We start from the raw sequence: 19,830 nt of genomic DNA, 5'->3' as shown, positions 1-19,830 counted from the left end.
CTGGAGCACCCGGAGGAAACCCACGCAGACACAAGGAGGACATGCAAAGTCCACACAGACAGTGACCCGAGGCTGGGAATCGAACCTGGGTCCCTGGCGCCACGAGGCAGCAGTGCTAACCACCGCGCCACCGTGCCGAACCCAAGTTCGAAACATAGAACATTACAGTGCAGTACAGGCCCTTCGGCCCTCGATGTTGCGCCGACCAGTGGAATGAATCTAATGACCCTCTAACCTAAACTATTCCAATGTTATCCATATGCCTATCCACTGACCGTTTGAACGTCCTTAAAGTTGGCGAGTCCACAACTGCTGCAGGCAGGGCATTCCATGCCCTTACTACCCTCTGAGTAAAGAACCAACCTCTGACATCCGTCCTATAATTACCACCCCTTAAGCTATGTCCCCTTGTGTTAGCCATCACCATCCAAGGCAAAAAGCTCTCACTATCTACCCTATCTAACCCTCTGATCATCTTATATGCCTCAATTAGGTAACCTCTTAACCTTCTTCTCTCTAACGAAAGTAACCTCAAGTCCCTCAGTCTTTCCTCATAAGACCTTCCCACCATACCAGGCAACATCCTGGTAAACCTCCTCTGCACCCTTTCCAATGCCTTCAAGGCAGGGCCTTTGTGAATAACCTCAGCCGGTACGGGAATACCAACCCATGTTGTTGGCGTCACAAAGCAGTTGTGTAGCCAGCTGAGCTAAACCAACCAACCAACATCCTGCCATGAATGGAACTGGGGAGAAAGGAAGAGAGGGATAGGCTGGGAGGGAGGAGATCCGTGTGAAGCCTCAACAGATGCAGGGATTAGATGGGCTGAATGGCCTGTGCTGTCAATTCTGTGGATTCCCCAGAACTTTTGTCCTCATAGTGAGAGGGCGGGGGCGTACTCCTGGGGTTTTTTGTTTCAAATTTAATGTGAAAGGTCATCAGTCAGGTAATGAGTAATTTGGTTTCAAAGGTTTTTGTGAGCTGGATTTTTATGTATATATATTTTTATATAGTGTGTGCCTATATAGATATAGATATATAGATATGTATAAGTATGTATAACGTTCCGGCTGAGTGGACATTGTACCCGAGGGTGTTGTCAAATGATTTGTGTGTTGTGCTGGAAGTGGGTGGGGGAGGCAGAGGGTGAGGAAGGGTGGTGTGGGGGTTGGGGTGGTGGTAGTGTGGGCAGCAAGGCCCACCAGCTACAGGGTCCGTTTTGACAAGGTGTTCCCCTTCCCTGATTGTTGGAAGCCCCAATGGACCGTGTTTGTGTTTTTGTTGGCAGCGTTCCCACTCTGTGCTGCCCGCTCCCTGCAGCTTTTTAGTGCAGTGGAAAACAGTGCGAGGACTGTGTAAACAAAAGGCAAGATTCAGGGGACTGGTGAACAGGAGGCTGGCATACCAAACGGCAGACGTAATTAAAAACGGCCTGGTTATCATCAGATCAGTTACTGGGGTGGGGAGGGGAAAACAAAACCTGCCCTGTACAAAATGTCAAGGAGCTTTCGTTTTTTTTTAAACAGAAAGCATGTTGGGGGAATGCAGAGAAAATAGCTGAGCTTGTCCAGAGATGATATTCACCTTTTGAGCAAACACTACTAAACTGCTGATGCATTCCAATTCTGGGACTCGAATCCCCAAGCTTGTTTACTCGTTTATTAACTAGGGCATCGCTGACTGGGTCAGCATTTATTGCCCATCCCTCGTTGCCCTTTGGAGGGCAGTTGAGAGTCAACCACATTGCTGTGGCTCTGGAGTCACATGTAGGCCAGACCGGGGGAAGGACGGCAGATTTCCTCCCCTAAAGGGAACCAGATGGGTTTTTCCAACAATGGTTTCATCAGGAGATTCTTAATTCCAGATTTCTTTTTATTGAATTCAAATTCCACCATCTGCTGTGATGGGATTTGAACCCGGGTCCCCAGAACATTAGCTGAGTTTCTGGGTTAATAGTCCAGCAATAATACCCACCTAAGCCATCGCCTCCCCATAACTAGTGTCACAAGTAGGCTTACATTAACACTGCAATCAAGTTACTGTGAAAATTCTCGAGTCACCACACTCCGGCACCTGTTCGGGTACACTCAACCAGAACGCCTTTCAGACTGTGGGAGGAAACTGGAGCACCCTGAGGAAACCCATGCAGACATGGGGAGAATGTGCAGACTCCACACAGACAGTGACCCAAGCTGGGAATTGAACTCAGTTCCCTGATGCTGGGAGGCATCAGTGCTAACCACTGTGCTGCCTATAGTTAAGGGGAGAGAGATTTGCCCACCTCACCCGTGAAGCTGTTCTCGCTACCCGTCATGTCACAAAGATCAGAGTCTTTGGCACACCGCCAGCCTAGCGTGCGAAGGAATTGCGTCGAGGGCAAGCCTGCTGTTGTGGAGGAGGGTGGCATCGAGGGCACGTGCGTGGGCGATGCCTGGGGGTGGGAGGGGACCAGTGAGAGGCACAAACAGCTGCGGGAATTAGAGGGACTGAATGGCCTGTGCTGCAAATTCTGTGGATTCCTCGGTACTTTACCTCTGCCTTGCTGTCAAACTGAGAGGGAGGGGGAGGTACCACTTGAGGTTTTTGCTTTCTTTTTCTACTGGTGGGGAGGGAACGGTGGTGGTGATATCGGGGTGGGTGGGGTGACGTGTGCTGTCGCCTGGGGGTGGCGAAGGGGGGCAGTGGTTGGGACTGTACTGTCAGATGCCCCCTCGTTCAGCTGAGGTATTTAGTGGAAGGCCCCATCTTAGATGGAATTAGAGAGATTTCCCCCGGGCAAGGAAGAGCCAGGGGGAGTTCTCCCACCTCTCCGTGTCCCGGTTCCACACTTATCTCTCAAACCTGCCAGCGGATCATCCGGTCACCTCGCACCTGGGGGATCTTGCTGTGCTCAGATCAGACGGGGTTGGGTCTCGATGTCTGGCCTTCATTGGCTGCGAAGTGTTTTGAGCTGGGGCTAGGCGCTATCCCAGTGCAAGTCCTGATGCTGAAGACACAGGTGACTGTTTGTTTGTACTCCTCGTGTGGCTCAGTTTGGGATCTTGACATGGGATCACATAGCCTTGGCGATGGCCCACTCCCACGCCTGGTAAATTCCGGGAAAAGTAGGAAGTTCTGAGGCCAGTACTGTAGATGTGGCCACAGCCCGTTTCCGCTGTCAGCTGGCTTTAAACCACATCCTGCTCTCGGTATGAGTGGAAGCCCTGTGCGGAATTGAACCCATGTCATTTCCAGAATCCCTGCACTGTAGGAGGCTATTCAGCCCATCAAGACTGCACCGATCACAATCCCACCCTATCCCCATAACCCTATATATTTAACTTGCTAATTCCCTTGGAATCTTTGGACACTAAGAGTGGGGATTAGGTGGATTGGCCATGCTAGATTGCCCCTTACTGTCCAAGATGTGTAGGTTAGGTGGATCGGCCATGCTAGATTGCCCCTTAGTGGGTAGCAGGGTAAATACGTGGGGTTTATGGAGATAGGGCCTGGGTGGGATTGTTGAGAGTGCAGGTTCGATGGGCCGAATGGCCTCCCTCTGCACTATAGAGATTCTCCGACTCCCAGATGAGTCCGCAACACAGCTGGAGAGTAAGCGGGTGTGGGAAGGGAAGCACTGGCCCCGTTCTGGAGAGGCAGCCGAGATGCATTGGGCAGTGGAGGTCGAGGAGTTGCCATGCCTGGGGTATCAGAAGCAAAGAGTTGGACTCGAGATGTGAGTCATGTGCCCGCACCCTCCTCCTTCTGCCTGCAAGGCTGCACATGTTTATCAGCAAACAATCTTTTGCTGAGTGTGCAGTGCTTACAGTACACACCAATAGCAGCTGGCCCCAAAATAAACACAACTTCCTCCCGAGAAAGACTTTGCATATGGCCAGTCGGGTAGGGGCGCTGAGGCAATCCCTTAGCACTGCTCCCTCTCGCTCCCTCCCTCTTTGTGGCACTTAGCAGACCAACATGGTACCCAATACAGAAGAGGTCTAACTCAACTCCACAAAGTAAGTTTGTGCCCTGCCTTTCATGACCACAGACGTTGCAAAGCACAATGGCAGTGCAGAAAGAGGCCCTTCAGCCCATCAAGTTGGCACCGAACACGATCCCACCCAGGCCCTACCCCCATATTATACCCACTAATCCCTCTAACCGACGCAAACCTGGACACTAAGGGGCAATTTCTTAGCACAGCCAATCAACCGAACCCACACATCTTTGGACTGTGGGAGGAAACCGGAGCACCCGGAGGAAACCCACGCAGACACAAGGAGAATGTGCAAACTCCATACAGACAGTGACCCGAGCTGGGAACTGAACCCAGGACCCTAGAGCTGTGAAGCAGCAGTGCTAACCACTGTGCTACCGTGCTGCCCATGTGGGCGGTGTGACAGTGAGCAGGAAATCCCCAGAAACAGCGATGTCATCGTGACCAGAGATGATCTCTCTATGTAACACTGATTTTTTTTAACATCTGTACAGCACGGAAAGAGGCCATTCGGCTCATCGAGTCTGCACTGACCACAATCCCATCCAAGCCCTATACCCATAACCCCACACATTTGCTCTGTTGATCCCCCTGACACAAAGGGTCAATTTAGCATGGCCAATCTAACTAATCTGCACATCTTTGGCATGTGGGAGGAAACTGGAGCACCCGGAGGAAACCCACGCAGACACAGGGAGAATGTGCAGACTCTGCACAGACGGTCACCCAAACTAGGAATCGAACCCAGGTCTCTGGCGCTGTGAGGCAGCAGTGCTAACCACTGCCACCTTGCTGGGAAGAGATACATGCAGATCCATCACTTTCTACGATGGTATGCTTTCTGAATTGCACCTACATATCCTGATTTTAAAAAACTTTCACAGGATGTGGGCGTTGCTGGCAGTGTCAGCATTTATTGCCCATCTCTAATTGCCCCTTGAAGGTGGTGGGTGAGCTGCCATCTTGAACCTGCTGCAGTCTGTGTGGTGCAGGTACACCCACAGTGCTGTTAGGGAGGCAGACCAGGATTGTTACTGGACATCAGTCAGTCCGTGTGGTGTAGGTACACCCAGAGTGCTGTTAGGGAGGGAGTTCCAGGATTGTTATTGGACATCAGTCAGTCTGTGTGGTGCAGGTACACCCAGAGTGCTGTTAGGGAGGGAGTTCCAGGATTTTTATTGGACATCAGTCAGTCCGTGTGGTGTAGGTACACCCACAGTGCTGTTAGGGAGGGAGTTCCAGGATTGTTATTGGACATCAGTCAGTCCGTGTGGTGTGGGTACACCCACAGTGCTGATAGGGAGGGAGGTCCAGGATTTTGACCCAGTGACAGTGAAGGATATATTTCCAAGTCAGCATGGTGAGTGGCTCGGAGTGGAAATTTGCAGGTGATGGTGTTCCCCATGTGATTTTATGTAATCCTACTTGTGACAGGAATAAATAAACTTTAAAAACACTGAGCAGGATCTGCAATAGTTTAACTTGTCTTTCAGGTTATTGGATTATTGGCACACTTCCTCTTAAAACTGCTCGAACATAGCATCGTGAAAAATTGCTGCCGGTGTGTATTGTGGGTAGTGCCAGTCACCATTCACAGTGGCACAGTGGTTCGCGATGCTGCCTCACAGCACCAGGGACCTGGGTTCGATTCCCAGCTTGGGTCACTGTCTGTACGGAGTTTGCACATTATCCCCGTGTCTGTGTGGGTTTCCTCCCACAGTCCAAAAGATGTATAGATTATCGTGATTGGCCATGCTAAATTGTCCCTTAGTGTCAAAAGATGTGCGGGTTAGGGGGATTGGCCATGCTAAGTTGTCCCTTAGTGACCAAAGATGTGTAGGTTAGGTGGATTGGCCATGCTAAATTGTCCCTTAGTGTCCAAAGATGTGTAGGTTAGGTGGATTGGCCATGCTAAATTGCCCCTTAGTATCCAAAGATGTGCGGGTTAGGGGGATTGGCCATGCTAAATTGCCCCTTAATTTCAGGGGGACTAGGTAGACTAAATGTGGGGTAACAGGGTTGGGGCCTGGCTGGGATTGCTGTCACTGCAGGCTCGATGGGCCGAATGGTCTCCCCCTTCACTGTAGGGATTCCATGTTTGAGTGTCACCTGTGAGGGGCGGGGAGGGATAGGGGTTGGGGGTAGAGATGGCCTAGACCATAAATTCAAAGTGTGAAGGGGGTGGAGTATGGGTTAGATTGTCATCCAAGTAACCCCTCAGCTGGAGCCTGGGCCCTGTCAAGACAAGAGATATTTTAATGACAGGTAGCGCCCACATTCCCGTGAAAACATCTCCGGAATGTTCCTCTCTGCAGCAAGCCAGGCTGGATTCCAGAGGAGGGTGTGGTCAGTACGGTTAATCTGCTCGCCTTTCTGCTTCACCCCCACCTCCCCCAAACACACTTTTTTATTCAGAAAAACATGGAAACTGAGCCTCGCAGACGAGAGATGTAAAGGTTGGAAAATCCTATCACTGAGACCAGGCCTCCCTCCTTTTTTACAAAGTGCAGCCACCTTGGCCAGCCTTGCTTGTTCCTTGGTCCTGGTAAAAGTCTGGTTAATAGATGGTACAATGAGAAACAGGAGGAGGCCCCCACTGCACCTCTGTTGACATTCCAAAACACACACACACAAACCTCCCATTTAATTCTTTTCCCAATGCTCAGGTCTCCTCTGGTTGGTTCGAGGAAGGGGCAGCAGATCCCACAGAAGAGTTTCTGTGTCTACTACTGTGGTCATCCTGGGACACTGACCCATTAATCCAGTGTAAATAATTTACTCCGTTTATCTTTCTCAAACCCTGAGAGATTATCTTTTTCTCTTTATTATATTGTTCTAATGAAAGGAGCTTTTGTTATCTCTGGTCACCATTGATAGCTGGAGTGATGTTATCTTGCTGACTCTTTGACCCTTTATTTAAGTTCCACATATTTTCTCTCCCTCGCAAACACTCGTCTGAATTTTTAAGAAGTTCATTGGTGGGACATGGGTGACACTGGCTGGGTCAGTATTTATTGCCCATCCCTAGTTCCCCTTAGAGGGTCACTTGAGAGTCAACCACATTGCTGTGGCTCTTGGGTCGCATGTAGGCCAGTCCGGGTAAGGACAGCAGATTTCGGGGGAGTTGATGGCCTCGTGGTATCACCGTGAGACTACTGATCAAGAAACTCAGCAAATGTTCTGGGGACCCGGGTTCGAATCCTGCCACAGCAGCTGGTGGAATTTGAATTCAATAAAAAAAAATTTGGAATTAAGAATCTACTGATGACCGTGAAACCATTGTCATTGTCGGAAGAACCCATCTGGTTCTCTTTAGGGAAGGAAATCTGCTGTCCTTATCCGGTCTGGCCTACATGTGACCCCAGAGCCACAGCAATGACTCTCAACTGCCCTCGGACAACTAGGGATGGGCAATAAATGCTGGCCAGCCAGCGACACACGTCCCACAAATGAATAAAAAATTTCCTTCCCTAAAAAAAGAACATCAGTGAACCAGATGGGTTTTTCCAACAATCAACAATAATTTCATGGTCATCAGTAGATTCTTAATTCCAGCTATTTTTTATTGAATTCAAATTCCATCATCTGCCGTGGTGGGATTCGAACCCGGGTTCCCAGAACATTAGCTGAGTTCCTGGATTAATTGTCTAGCGATAATACCACCGTCATATTATTGCTAGACAGTTAATCCAGGAACTCAACTAATGTCGACCATGTTCCCGTGACCCATGAAAAAAAACCTGAGACCTCAGTGTGCGTAGCCCCATGGCTTTGGGCTGGATATTAAAGAGAATCATTGTCCTCGACGAAAGAATTTGGAATTTATTCCTGGTGGCCTGACTGACATTGCTCATCAGTCACACCGAATCCACATCTACCAGCTCATCCATTTGGTGGCCAAGTGATATTATCACTGGGCTTGTAATCCAGCGACCCAGTGTCATGTCCCGGGCATCCCTGGTTCAAATCCCACCACTGCAGACGGTGGAATTTGAATTCAATAAAAATCTGGAATTAAGAATCTGCTGATGACCACTTGGAAAATCCCATCTGGTTCACTGATGTCCTTTTTTTAAGGAAAAGAAACCTGCTGTCCTTAGCTGGTCTGGCCTACACGTGATTCCAATACCTGTTTTTATTAGTCTCACAAGGTTTAAGCGCTCGCGCTCCATTGGTTCCACTCTGTTCATGTGGTCCACAAAGGGCCACTCCTTGAAGGGACCACGGTGCAAGTAATGTTGGCCAGGTGACTGAATGAGCTCCCACTTTTCTTGCAGAGTTGCATTGCATGGTAAGCTGTCTGAGCTGATAGACTCTCTTCCTCTGCTAAGAATGGCCTTTGCTTGGTACAGGTTCCATGCTGATGTCTGTTTTTAGACTGGAGGAGTGTCATAAGTTGGCTTGCATTAACACTCTGCAATGAAGTCACTGTGAACATCCCCCAGTCGCCACACTCTGGCACCCGTTCAAGTACACTGAGGGAGAATTTAGCACCTAACCAACATGTCTTTCGGACTTGAGGGTGGCGGGGTGGGGGAGGAACTGGAGCGCTCGGAGGACACCAAAGGGCAATTTAGCATGGCCAATTCACCTAACCTACACATCTTGGGACACTAAAGGACAATTTAGCATGACTAATCCACCTAACCTTTGGAATATTGGAGGAAACCCATGCAGGCATGGGGAGAACGTGCGTGCTCCACACAGACAGTGACCCAAATCGGGAATCAAACCTGGGTCCCTGGAGCTGTGAGGCAGCAGTGCTAAATACTGTATCACCCCCAATGTGGTTGACTTATGAATGAAAGGGCTGAATAAGCTACTCAGTTCAATGGCAATTAGGGATGGGCAATAAGTCCTGGTGATGGCCACATCCCCTGAATAAAAAAAAAATTCATTTGCACCTTTTTATTTCATGTTTTTAATGTGGTATATGAGTTTTGCATTTGCTAGGGCAAGTTGATGCTAATGGGATTCTGCCCTCCCCCCCCCTTTTAAGGTGGTACAAGCTACAGTCCAAGAATGGGAAGAAGGAGAAGGAAAGAGGGGAAATTGAGGCAGACATCCAGTTTGTGCGGAACAACATGACAGCCAGCATGTTTGACCTGTCGATGAAGGACAAATCCCGCTCGACTCTGGGGCGGCTGAAGGACAAATTCAAGGGGAAGAAGAAAGATGGCTTCTCTGACTCAGCGTCAGCCATCGTCCCCAGCCTCAACGTCCCGGGGGACAGCGACGATGACACAGCAGTCGCCGAGACGGCGGACAAGAAGAAGAAGTCCAAACTGAAGAAGTTGTTCCCGAAATCCAACCTACAGCGCACGTCCCTCTCCCAGTCCATGTCCGTGATCCCCACCGATCCCCCCTTGTCCCCTGGAAACTTGAAGAAAGCGAAGAACTTTGAGAAGGAAGACTTCACTGAGATACAGCTGCACGACTCTGCTGAAGGTACTTAGTTTTCCAATGACCCGGTTGTGTTTGTGAGGTGTCTTTTCGCCAAGTGAGGTACCGCAGAGCTCTTGATGGGACCGTGGTCAGAAACTTCAATGCTAAGTCTTGGTATTTACCATAGAGCACCTTTAGAAAGAGGGTGGGGAGTGGGTGGCACAGCAGTTAGCACTGCAAATCAAACAATACTTTTCACTGTATACTAATACACGTGACAGTCATAAATCACATCTAAAGTTGTGTAGGTTAGGTTGATTGGCCATGCTAAATTGCCCCTTAGTGTCAGGGGGATTAGCAGGATAAATGCATGGGGTTATGGGAATGGGGCCTACGTTGGATTGTGGTCGGTGCAGCCTCGATGGGCAGAATGGCCTCCTGCACATGTAGGGTTCTATGATTCTAATCACTACTGCATCACAGCACCAGTGGCCCAGGTTCCATTCCGCCCTTGGGTGACTCTGCGGAGTTTGCATGTTCTTCCCGTTCTCCCCGTGTCTGCATGTGTTTCCTCCGGGTGCTCCAGTTTCCTCCCGCACTCCAAAGATGTGTAAGATAGGGGGACTGGCCTTGCTAAATTGCCCCTTAGTGTCAGGAGGATTAGCAGGGTAAATGCATGTAGTTATGGGGATAGAGCCTGGGTGGGATTGTGATCAGTGCAGAACTGATAGGTGGAATGGGCTCCTTCTGCACTGTAGGGAATGTTGTAAATGATGGGAGATTAACTCTGACCTTATTTGTTTTCTCTTGTCTAATTTTGTAGAGGAGCGTTCCAGCAAGACCCTATTTGTCCCAAAGATCAAGAGCCACAAGAGGGCAGCCAGCGCTGACACCAAGCAGTTGAGTTTTGCAACGCCTGGCAACGCGAGGAAGGACCCCCTGTTCCTATTTGGCGGCCTGAAGCCCAAGAGTGACCCGATGTCCCAGTCCAACCTGTGTATTAACGGCAGCCACGTGTACACCGAGGAGCCAGGTCCCCCCACGCCGGCGAGGCCCCGGACTGACCCCAAGCCCCTGTACAGCAGCCAGTTCTACACCTCTGCCGAAGACCTGACGGGCAGATCCTCGGCCGACCCGCCCGAGGCCCCCAGCCCGCTCTCCCCTTCCCGGCCTTCGCGGGGCTCCAGTCCCGGCGACCAGCCCCCCGCCTCAGCCTCTCCGCCAGACACCCGGGCAGAGGGGAGCGCAGGCGACCCGTCTGATCCCCAGCGCCTGGACAGAGTCCAGGAGGAGAAGGAGAGCCAACCGTCGGCCGCCAGCACTGGGGAGAAGGGGATGGAGCAAAAGACGGAAGCTTCTGGAACGGGCGGCAGGTCTCTCAATCCCTTCAACGATGAGGCAACAGAGGAGGAGAAGAAAACGGCTCCCCCTGTGTCAAAGCCCGAGGCACCTACTAAGACGGAGCAGGTGACCAAAAAGGAGGAGAGCAGGAAAGTCGGCCTGATGTCCTTTTTCCCCCGGAAGACGGAGGCAGCCAAAGCTCCCGAGGCGAAGGAAGCCCGCAGCCCCTTTGAAGAGAGGACGGAGGAGGCGAGGAGGCCACCGAGTAATTCGGTATGGTCTAACCGGACGGCAGCGGTCAAGCCCAAGTAAGCCTCGTCTCGTTTCGGCGGGGTAGCCATGTTGAATGTGGCGGCCATGTCATGGCCAGTGTCCTGTCTTCCTGAACCGCCCATTGTCTGTCTCCCCTTCTGTGAGGGATTGATCGAGCAGGAGGGGGTGGGAGGTGTGCAGGGGGGTGGGGGCGGCGGGGGGTGAATTGTGACCCTGTGACTGGGACGCTGCACTGGCCTGTCATAGAACAAAATGGTGCACGCAAGCCTCCCATTTGCATTGCATTGTGGGTAACAAGATGGCAGATGGGCTACAATGGCAGCGGCTGTGAGGTTTATTCACCCTGGTGGGGCTAACAGAACTGCAGAATATATTCCAGGAAACGTGCGAGAGCTTTTCTATTAATCGTGGACGTCACTGACTGGTTAGCATCTACAGTGCAGAAGGAGGCCATTCGGCCCATCGGGTCTGCACCGACCACCCAGGCCCTATCCACATAAATCCATGCATTTACTCTAGCTAGTCCCCCCGACACTCGGGGTAAATTTTCCACAGCCACTCTACCCCTTCAGGATCGTGTCTGTTGCATGAGATTTCTTCTAAAACTCAGAATATTGACCCAATTCACTCGGCTTTGATCGTGGGACACCCCCTCACCCTGAGCACCAATCCAGAGAGCTTCCACTGCACCATGGGTCTAATATGTAGGGATATGGGGTTAGGGCCTGGGTGGGATTGTGTTTGGTGCAGACTCGATGGGCCGAAGGGCCTCTTCCTGCACTGTAGGGTTCTATGATCTATGAACCCTCTGAGTGAGGAGACTGCTCCTCAGTCTCAGTCCAAAATGACTGGGCCCCCCCCCTGTCCCCCCCGCATTCCCTCAAACCTACACATCCCTGGACACTAAGAGGCAATTTCTTAGCATGGCCAATCAACCTAACCAAGGTTGTGAATCCTTGATCAATAAGGGGATCAGGGATTACAGAGAGAAGGCAGGAGAATGGGGATGAGAAAAATATCAGCCATGATGGAATGGTGGAGCGGACTCAATGGGCCAAATGGCCTAATCCTGCTCCGATACCTAATGGTCTTTGGCATTCTCAACCATCCAGAGGGTTGTGGGTGTACCATCATTGAGAAGATTTAAGGCACAGGGAGAATTGTGGGATGTGGGGGAGCACGGGAGGGAACCGGGGCGGGGGGGGGGGATTGTGGGATGTGGGGGAGCACGGGAGGGAACCGGGGCGGGGGGGGGGGATTGTGGGATGTGGGGCGGATACGATTGAATGGCAGAGCAGATTGGAGGGGTCGTATCGTCAAGTCTTCACCCCCGTTCAGATGGTCCTGAGTGCCATGTCTGCCCAGTGGGGAAGTTGGTTATGGGTGGGGTGATTCACTGCTCCACCTGTCCTCCTCCTTCCGCTCTGCGTGTTGTCTGTAAATACTCTGCTAGCTTTCCCACATGTTGCTGTGCGATCTCGCTCTCACCGGGTGGGCTCTGTCCGTCTCTGCAGCCAGTGGGGGGGAGGCGGAGGGGCGGTGGGCAGTCACGCGCTCCGAATGACGAAAGTTACAGGTCACAAGCCCAGCTAGTTGCAGATCTGGAACCACCGCTTTCTGTTGCTATTGAAGTTTATATGTTAGTGTCACAAGTCGGCTTACATTAACACTGCAATGAAGTTATTGCAAAAATCCCCGAGTCGCCACACTCCGGCGCCTGTTCGGGTACACTGAGGGAGAATTTAGCACCTAACCCGCATGCCTTTCAGACTGAGAGGAAACCGGTGCATTGGAGGAAACCCACGCAGACACGGGGAGAATGCGCAGATTTCACACAAACAGTGACCCAAGCCGGGAATCGAACGCGGGTCCCTGAGGCAGCAGTGCTAACCAGTGCACCACTGTGCTGCCCACTTCCCGCCTTTTGTTTCCCCAATCCCCTGGCAATATTCCGACTTCCTTGCTGTATCGGCGTGCTAACCTTTGACGCATATACAAGGGTCCCTCTCTACCGTGGAGTAATCTCCCTGCGTTGCAATTCGAAGGTCCTTTCTGTTTACTATTGTGTCACTGACGGGGCCACGGAGCGGTGATAGTGGAATAGGGATGTATTTTTGCTGAGTGGTTGAGTTCTAATCCTGTCTGTAGAGCCCCTCCAGGCGATTTTCTGCAGCAGCGGGGGCCACTCACTGTTTTTCTGTCCTTTTTACAGATTGGAGGTGTCTCCGAAGGCTGAAACTAAAGCTGAAACCCTCTCGCCTTTAGTTCCTCCCTCTCCTCCCCTCCTGTCTGCTCTAACCCAGCCCTCCGGCCCTGCTCCTGCGGTGGTGGTGGGATCTGAAGGGGCGACGAACTCTAACTTTGCCAGCTTGCATGTAGCCTATAGCCCACCTGCCGTGGCTGCATTCCCTGCGCTGATCCCGGCCTCGCCCTCGCCTTCCGTGGGAGAGTCTGTCGCGGCCCGTCTGCCCCCTCTCCCGAGCTCCAGCTCCTCCTCGTTCTCCTCCTCGTCTTCGGACACCAGCGGGGGCGACTCCTGCACGGCGGATCCAGCCGGGGGACGAGCGGGGCTGGAGAGTCCGGCCCCGCCACGGGGGAGCGGCAGGACGTCCACCCGGGATCTGCTTCGGGAACTGACCGGAAAGAACTCCTCCTCCAGCGACGGCAGTCCACAGCAGCCACCTCACGGGGAGGGGGCCTCCGCCGCGGAGGTCGAGGAACGTGGTGGTTCACCCAGAGATTGGGACCCGAGATCCAGCCTGGAATGTCAGTCGAACGGTGGCGACGAGGCCAAAAACGTGACCGGTGAGCCAGCGGATTCCCGAGCCGAGGTGTGTCTTGAGCCAAAGTCTTCACTCCACCTCCCCTCCTCTTCCCCTCTGTTGGAGACTCGCGTCTCCGCCAGTCCACCCCGGGTGCCACCCAGGAGTTGCCCGCCTGATTCGGGGAGGGGCGTGCGGAATCCGGAACCCTTGGCCGCTGAGGTACGCCGGGTTCCGCCTATCCCAGCGCCGAGGAGTTTTGCCACGGTCACCATGAATAACGAACCGCTGTGTCCCCCCGAGGAAATACCCGGTCAGGATCTGGCCAATGGCGTTAGGGCCGCCAGTGGCGCGGTGGAACCGACAGCGGAGCCCACCGGAACTGGAGGTGCCGACTTGACTCCCAGCGTGGCGAGGAATTCCCCCGACCTGGGCGGCAGCCGGGGGGACAATGACCGGAGCGACCCCTCAGCTGGATCGGCGGACGGAGTTTCTCCGCCCGGAAGGTACCGGGGTGACGATGAAGCCCGTTATCCCGTTGTGGGACCGGAAGGGGAAACCGCGCGTCCCGGTATCCCGGAAAAGGTGGAAGATTCCATGGCTGTCGGGAATACACGGGGGCCGGGATCTCCGCTGCCTTTGGTCGGAGCTGTCAGCGGTGAGCAGGCAGGGGAAACGCAAGGCCATATTTCTCCTCCTCCTCCTCCTGACCCAGAGCCCGAACCAACCACTAACCGTGGCACGGACCTGGAGCACTTGGAGGCCACGGAGGAAAGTGCAGGTAACGGCCACGGGTTGTGGGAGACAGAAGACAAGATTGTCGCTGGGGAGAGGAGTGAAGCTTCTGACGGGACCCCAACACTCGGTGGTCAAAGTGAAAATACGGTAGCTCCAGAGGATGGACAACCAACGACCAGACCGGATTCCTCCGATCCCAGCTGCCGAGCGTCCCCCTCCGCTCCCAGTCCGAGCGGAGAACCTACCCAAAGTCGGGTCACGCCTCCCCCCGCTCCCGCCCAGGCTCCTCCTCCTCCGGATCCAGACCCCGCCGCCGGGCCCAGCCTTCCTCCCCCGCCTCAGCCCTTGCCTCCCCAGCCCCCTCTCCTCCAGCCCAGGCCGCCACCCGTGACCGACGCCCCTTGCTCGGTGCAGCCATCGGCCGGGAGTTCCCCCAGAGCAGAGACCTCGGGCACGAGGAGGCCGGCACAGGCTCGAGTTTCACCCACGGAGACACAGCCAATCCAGTCACAGGGCGGAGGGTCAGCAATGTCTTCCAGACGCAGGTGAGGTCGAGTTAGCTCGAGGATGGGGTGGAGGGCGAGGCGGGGGGAGTGGGGGCTTTGAAAGGCCCCTCTGTTAGCACTGGGTCTCCTCAAATCGCCACCTCCATTTTGGCAGTTGGCTCTGAGCCAATCAAGTTGGCTGTTCCTTTTTCATGCTTGACCAGTTTGAGAGTTAGTTGGGGCTTGAGAAGAGGTTAAGGGTGAGTTTCTGCTCTGAGACTCTTAAACCCTCCCCACCCCTCCCATCGTCGTTGATCTGGGTGAAACCCCTCAATTTGTCACCATCCAGCACCCCGAGACCCTCTCCACAGCTGGCAAGTTCTTCATACACACCAAAACTGCTCCCAGTATTCCAAATGGGGTCTGACCGGACCCGTATAAAGCCTCGGCAGTACATCCCCGCTCTTATATTCTCGTCCTCGCGAAATGAAAGCTAACATTGCATTTGCCTTCCTAACCACCTTGCTGGCTTCCACAGTCAGAGAGAGAGAGAGAGCATTTGAAACCTGTGGCTATGTGCGGGGGTGCTGCGAGCGTGCTTGATGGCTTTTGCACTTATTCTCTCTCAGACACACGTAATCCGAGCAACTTTCAGCTGGCTTTGGACCCATTCTTTGTATATTCCGAGTGGGAAGGTGAATCCGCAAGAATCCCATCTAGGCGGAGCACAGGATGAGAGGGCTATTCTGTCCTATTGTCTCCACTGGGGATGGCAGTTAGTTTGTGGGGGGTTTTTTTTTGGAAGGACCTAGTCTGGTAACAGGTTAGGGTTCTATCATCTCATAGCGAATCACCTTGCAGCAATTCAGTTAATAATTTTGTGTGTTTACTTCAAAAAAAAATCTTGGTCTTATTTCCAGACTTAATTTGGTGTTATTTTTCCCCCCTGTTATTATAATGTGAATCCACAATGTTGACAAAGTAGGTGATGCTACTTGTCTGCCAAACAACATAAGCAGCAAGTTATGAACCCGATCCCACTGGTGGTGCAATCACATCTCTCTAAGTTCTGCATTCCTGCCACATCCAGTCCATGAGCAGTGGTGGACAATTAAAAAAAACAGGGAATAGAATACAACCCATACAGTGCAGACACAGGCCATTTGGCCCATCGAGCCTTCATCGACAATCCCACCCAGGCCCTATCCCCATAACCCCACATGTTCACCCTAGTAAGGGGCGATTTTACCATACCCAATCCACCTAACCTACGGGCGGCACAGTGGGTTAGCACTGCTGCCTCACGGTGCCAGGGACCCGGGTTTGATTCCCGGCTCGGGTCACTGTCTGTGTTGCGTTTTCAAGTGTCCTGCGTGGGTTTCCTCGGGGGTGGGGGGGCGGGGGGCTCTGGTTTCCTCCCACAATCTGAAGGATGGGCAGATAGGGTGGGATTGTGGTCGGTGCAGACTCAACAGGGCCGAATGGCCTCTTTCTGCGCTGTAGGGATTCTATTCTATGGTAACTCCCTCCCTAACAGCACTGTGGTTGTACCTACACCTCAGGGACAGCAGCGGGTTCAAGAAAGCGGCTCACCCACCACCTTCTCATGGGGCAGTTAGGGGTGGGGGATAAATGCTGGGTTCAGCCCGTGATTCCATGTCCTATGAATGAATGTTATGATGGAATCTGCTTCTATTTCTCTACACCAAAACAGTGTTTAAGCTTGATCCTTAAAAGGTAAGTTAATTGTAACTTGGGAATCTTCTGTCTGTGGTTAACGTGTCGAGATGTGCACCTACACAGACTGATCTGGGCCACATCGAGTTCAGGACTGACGCATAATAAATATACCAATGCAATCTCGGAGGGTGTTGCCACGTTGTTGCTCGTTAGAGAGCGATGGAGAGGAAGTGTGAATCTCCTCCATCACCACCCCCCCCCCCCCTCCCCAGCACCCAAACTCAACCCGAGTGCAGTTTTCCAGGATCTCCCACACTGCTGTACTGGGATTACAAGCCCCTGAACAGACGGAATTCTATAGGGTCTAACTTGTTGAGTGCAATGTTTGGACTAAGATGGAAAGGGCAGGCAGACAGGGGCAGTGCTGTTCCCCTTTCCCCCTTCGAGGGTGGTGCTGCAGACCCTCATTTCCCCTGTGGGATGGCAGCACGCCCGTCCCACCCTGCCTCGGGGGCGAGTGTGCTACCCCCCGGGTCACGGCTGACAATGAGCTGAGCTGCCTCCTCTGCAAGGTGGAGCATGAATTTGAGCAAATGTGTTAGCTACTCTCTGTGTGTGTGTGTGTGTGTGTGTGTGTCTCTCTCTGTGTCTGTGTCACTCTCTCTCTCTCTCTGTGTCTGTGGCTCTCTCTCTCTCTCTGTGTCACTCTCTCTCTCTGTGTCTGTGGCTCTCTCTCTCTGTGTCTGTGTGTGTCTCTCTCTCTCTCTCTCTGTGTCTGTGGCTCTCTCTCTCTCTCTGTCTCTCTCTCTCTCTCTCTGTGTCTGTGGCTCTCTCTCTCTCTCTGTGTCTGTGGCTCTCTCTCTCTCTGTGTCTGTGGCTCTCTCTCTGTCTGTCTCTGGCCGCTCCTATCATGTGTCCAGAAGTTTGGGGCTGGGTGTGAGTTGAGTGAGTGGAGTGCAGTCTGTGCCCTGGTGCACGGAGGTGTCTTTATTTCTTAGTAATGTGGGTAAGTGACCAGTGTTTCTGATTGTTTCTCGCAGGCCTCACCCAGTGAAGCCCATGAGTGCTGTCGAGACCAAGGCTCCTGAGGTAACCTCAGAGGAACCCCTGAAGCCCAGGTACAAGGCCGTGGATAGCATCGTGACCAAATCCCTAACCGGGCGCGTGCTGGCCCTCAGTGAGAGCCAGACCATCCTCAAGGTGAGTCTGACGGTGTTGTGGAGACGGTTCACGTGTGACCTCGGCACGAGATCCAGAAAACCCACAGCTTGTGAAGCCTCGAGGCTGCTGCTTTAACTTAGTGAAACTTTGGATGGAGGTGGGGTGAGAATCAGGGTGGAGTTGGGGGTTGGGCTGGAGAGGGTGATGTGGCAGGGTGGAGGTTGAGAGAATGTTCCCCTCATGAGGGAATCTCGAATGAGGAGGGACACAGTTCCAGACTAAGCCATCTCCCATCAAAGATGGGCACGGTGGCACTGTGGGTTAGCACTGCTGCCTCACAGCGTCAGAGACCCGGGTTCGATTCCTGGCTCGGGTCACTGTCTGCGTGGACTCTGCATGCTCTCCCCGTGTCTGCGTGGGTATCCTCTGGGTGCTCCGGTTTCCTCCCACAGTCCAAAGATGTGCGGGTTGGGGGATTGGCCATGCTAAATTGCCCCTTAGTGTCCAAAGAGGAGTCATTTAGGGGGAATTAGCTGGGTAAATACTTGGGGTTAGGGAGATAGAGCATCTCACCGAGGCTCTGTTGGAGAGTCGATACAGATTCGATAGGTCAAATGGTCTCTTTCAGAACTGTAATTCTATTCTGAGATGGCTCAGCAGATTTCGGTCTGACATTGTAATCTGTTACAATTGGAAGCTCTTTTTCCTCTCCGATCATTTTAACATTCCTCTCCCTTCCTGTCTCTTTATTCCTTCCCACCCCATCCTTCCAAGGACTATGACCCGTCGGACCCTGCCGCCGCCTACTCCCAGCTGACCCACGACGAGCTGATCCAGCTGGTCCTCAAGCAGAAGGAGGTCATTTCCAAGAAGGACAGCCACGTCCGCGAGCTGGAGAGCTACATCGACAACCTGCTGGTCCGGGTGATGGAGGAGACCCCCGGGATCCTGCGGATCTCGTACCAGTCCAACCGGCAGGCTGAGCGAGTGTGACGGGGGGGAGGTGGGGTCCAGCGGGGTGGGGGTGGAGAGGGAGGCCGGTGGCGGGGGGGGGTGGGGATGGGGTTCGAGGCTGCGCACAAGCTGACACTGACCAATGCTGCTATTGGAATATGAACAGACCGAGCTTTGTAACTGGCCCAAGGATTGGAGAGTGTTGCTTATTGCGTTTTGCAGGAGGAAGAGGGTGGGTGGGGACATGGCGGGGGGACCAGATTTCTGATCTAGAGTCTGCACCCGAACCTTGGAGCGGGGGTGCTGTGAACTTTTTTGATTAATCCATTCTGAAATCCTTGCCGGGCAATTGGTTGTCCCATTTATCGCAGATGTTTCCCCAATTCTGCTTTCCACACTCTGGGTTTGGGGTGGGTTGTTTCAACGAGTGACCCTAATCCCACTGCGTACCCAGTCTTTCAGCCCCCTCCTGCTCGATGCATCAGGAAGAAATTTAGCCTCAAAAGTTGGGTTTGTGTTTTTTTTTTGCATCAATAATTCCGATATGTGGCCAATCTTTAACCAATAGAGAGGGAGGAAAGTCAGTGTGGTTCACGGTGTGTGCAGATTGGGTACACTTAACCAGACGCTGGTGTGTGTTTGAGGCTCCATCCTCCACCATTTTGTGGTTAACACTCTGAACGTTTGTGTGATGGGACCACTTGGGGTGGGGGTTTGGCCAGCTGAGTTTTGCCATGTTAGTGATCCCCACCCACCAATCCCGCACCCCCCCCCCCCCCCCCCCCCCCGATCACCTATTCTTTAACTGACAATTTTCACAGAATACTACAACGCAGAAGAGGCCCTTCGGCCCATCGAGTCTGCACTGACGCATGAGAGGCCCTGACCTGCCCACCGAATCCCACCTACCAGCACTTGGCCAGTAGCCCTGAATGTTATGGTGTGCCACATACTCATCCAGGTACTTTTTTAAAGAATGTGAGGCATCCCACCTCCACCATCCTCCCAGGCAGTGCATTCCAGACCCTCACCACCCTCTGACTAAAAAGGTTTTTCCTCAAATCCCCCCCCC

The 19,830-nt window shown here is 52.9% G+C and overlaps 1 protein-coding gene across 2 annotated transcripts in view; it reads left to right on the top strand.

The window, feature by feature from the left end:
* The window catches only part of LOC145361412 (rab11 family-interacting protein 1-like), a 41,798-nt gene extending 23,001 nt beyond the window's left edge, over positions 1-18,797 (top strand). For both annotated transcript variants that reach the window (XM_080217143.1, XM_080217142.1), the window contains exons 3-7: positions 8,979-9,427; positions 10,188-11,013; positions 13,191-15,023; positions 17,684-17,843; positions 18,579-18,797. In XM_080217143.1, coding sequence (XP_080073269.1) covers positions 8,979-9,427; positions 10,188-11,013; positions 13,191-15,023; positions 17,684-17,843; positions 18,579-18,797 — 3,487 coding nt within the window. The remainder of the gene's footprint in view (positions 1-8,978; positions 9,428-10,187; positions 11,014-13,190; positions 15,024-17,683; positions 17,844-18,578) is intronic.
* The last annotated feature ends 1,033 nt before the right edge of the window (positions 18,798-19,830 follow it).

This window comes from Carcharhinus amblyrhynchos, chromosome 34 (genome assembly GCF_965287045.1).
Source record: "Carcharhinus amblyrhynchos chromosome 34, sCarAmb.v2.hapA, whole genome shotgun sequence".
NCBI lineage: Eukaryota > Metazoa > Chordata > Chondrichthyes > Carcharhiniformes > Carcharhinidae > Carcharhinus > Carcharhinus amblyrhynchos.
Note: the sequence above shows the minus strand (reverse complement) of the source record. Positions and strands in the feature narration are given on the sequence as shown.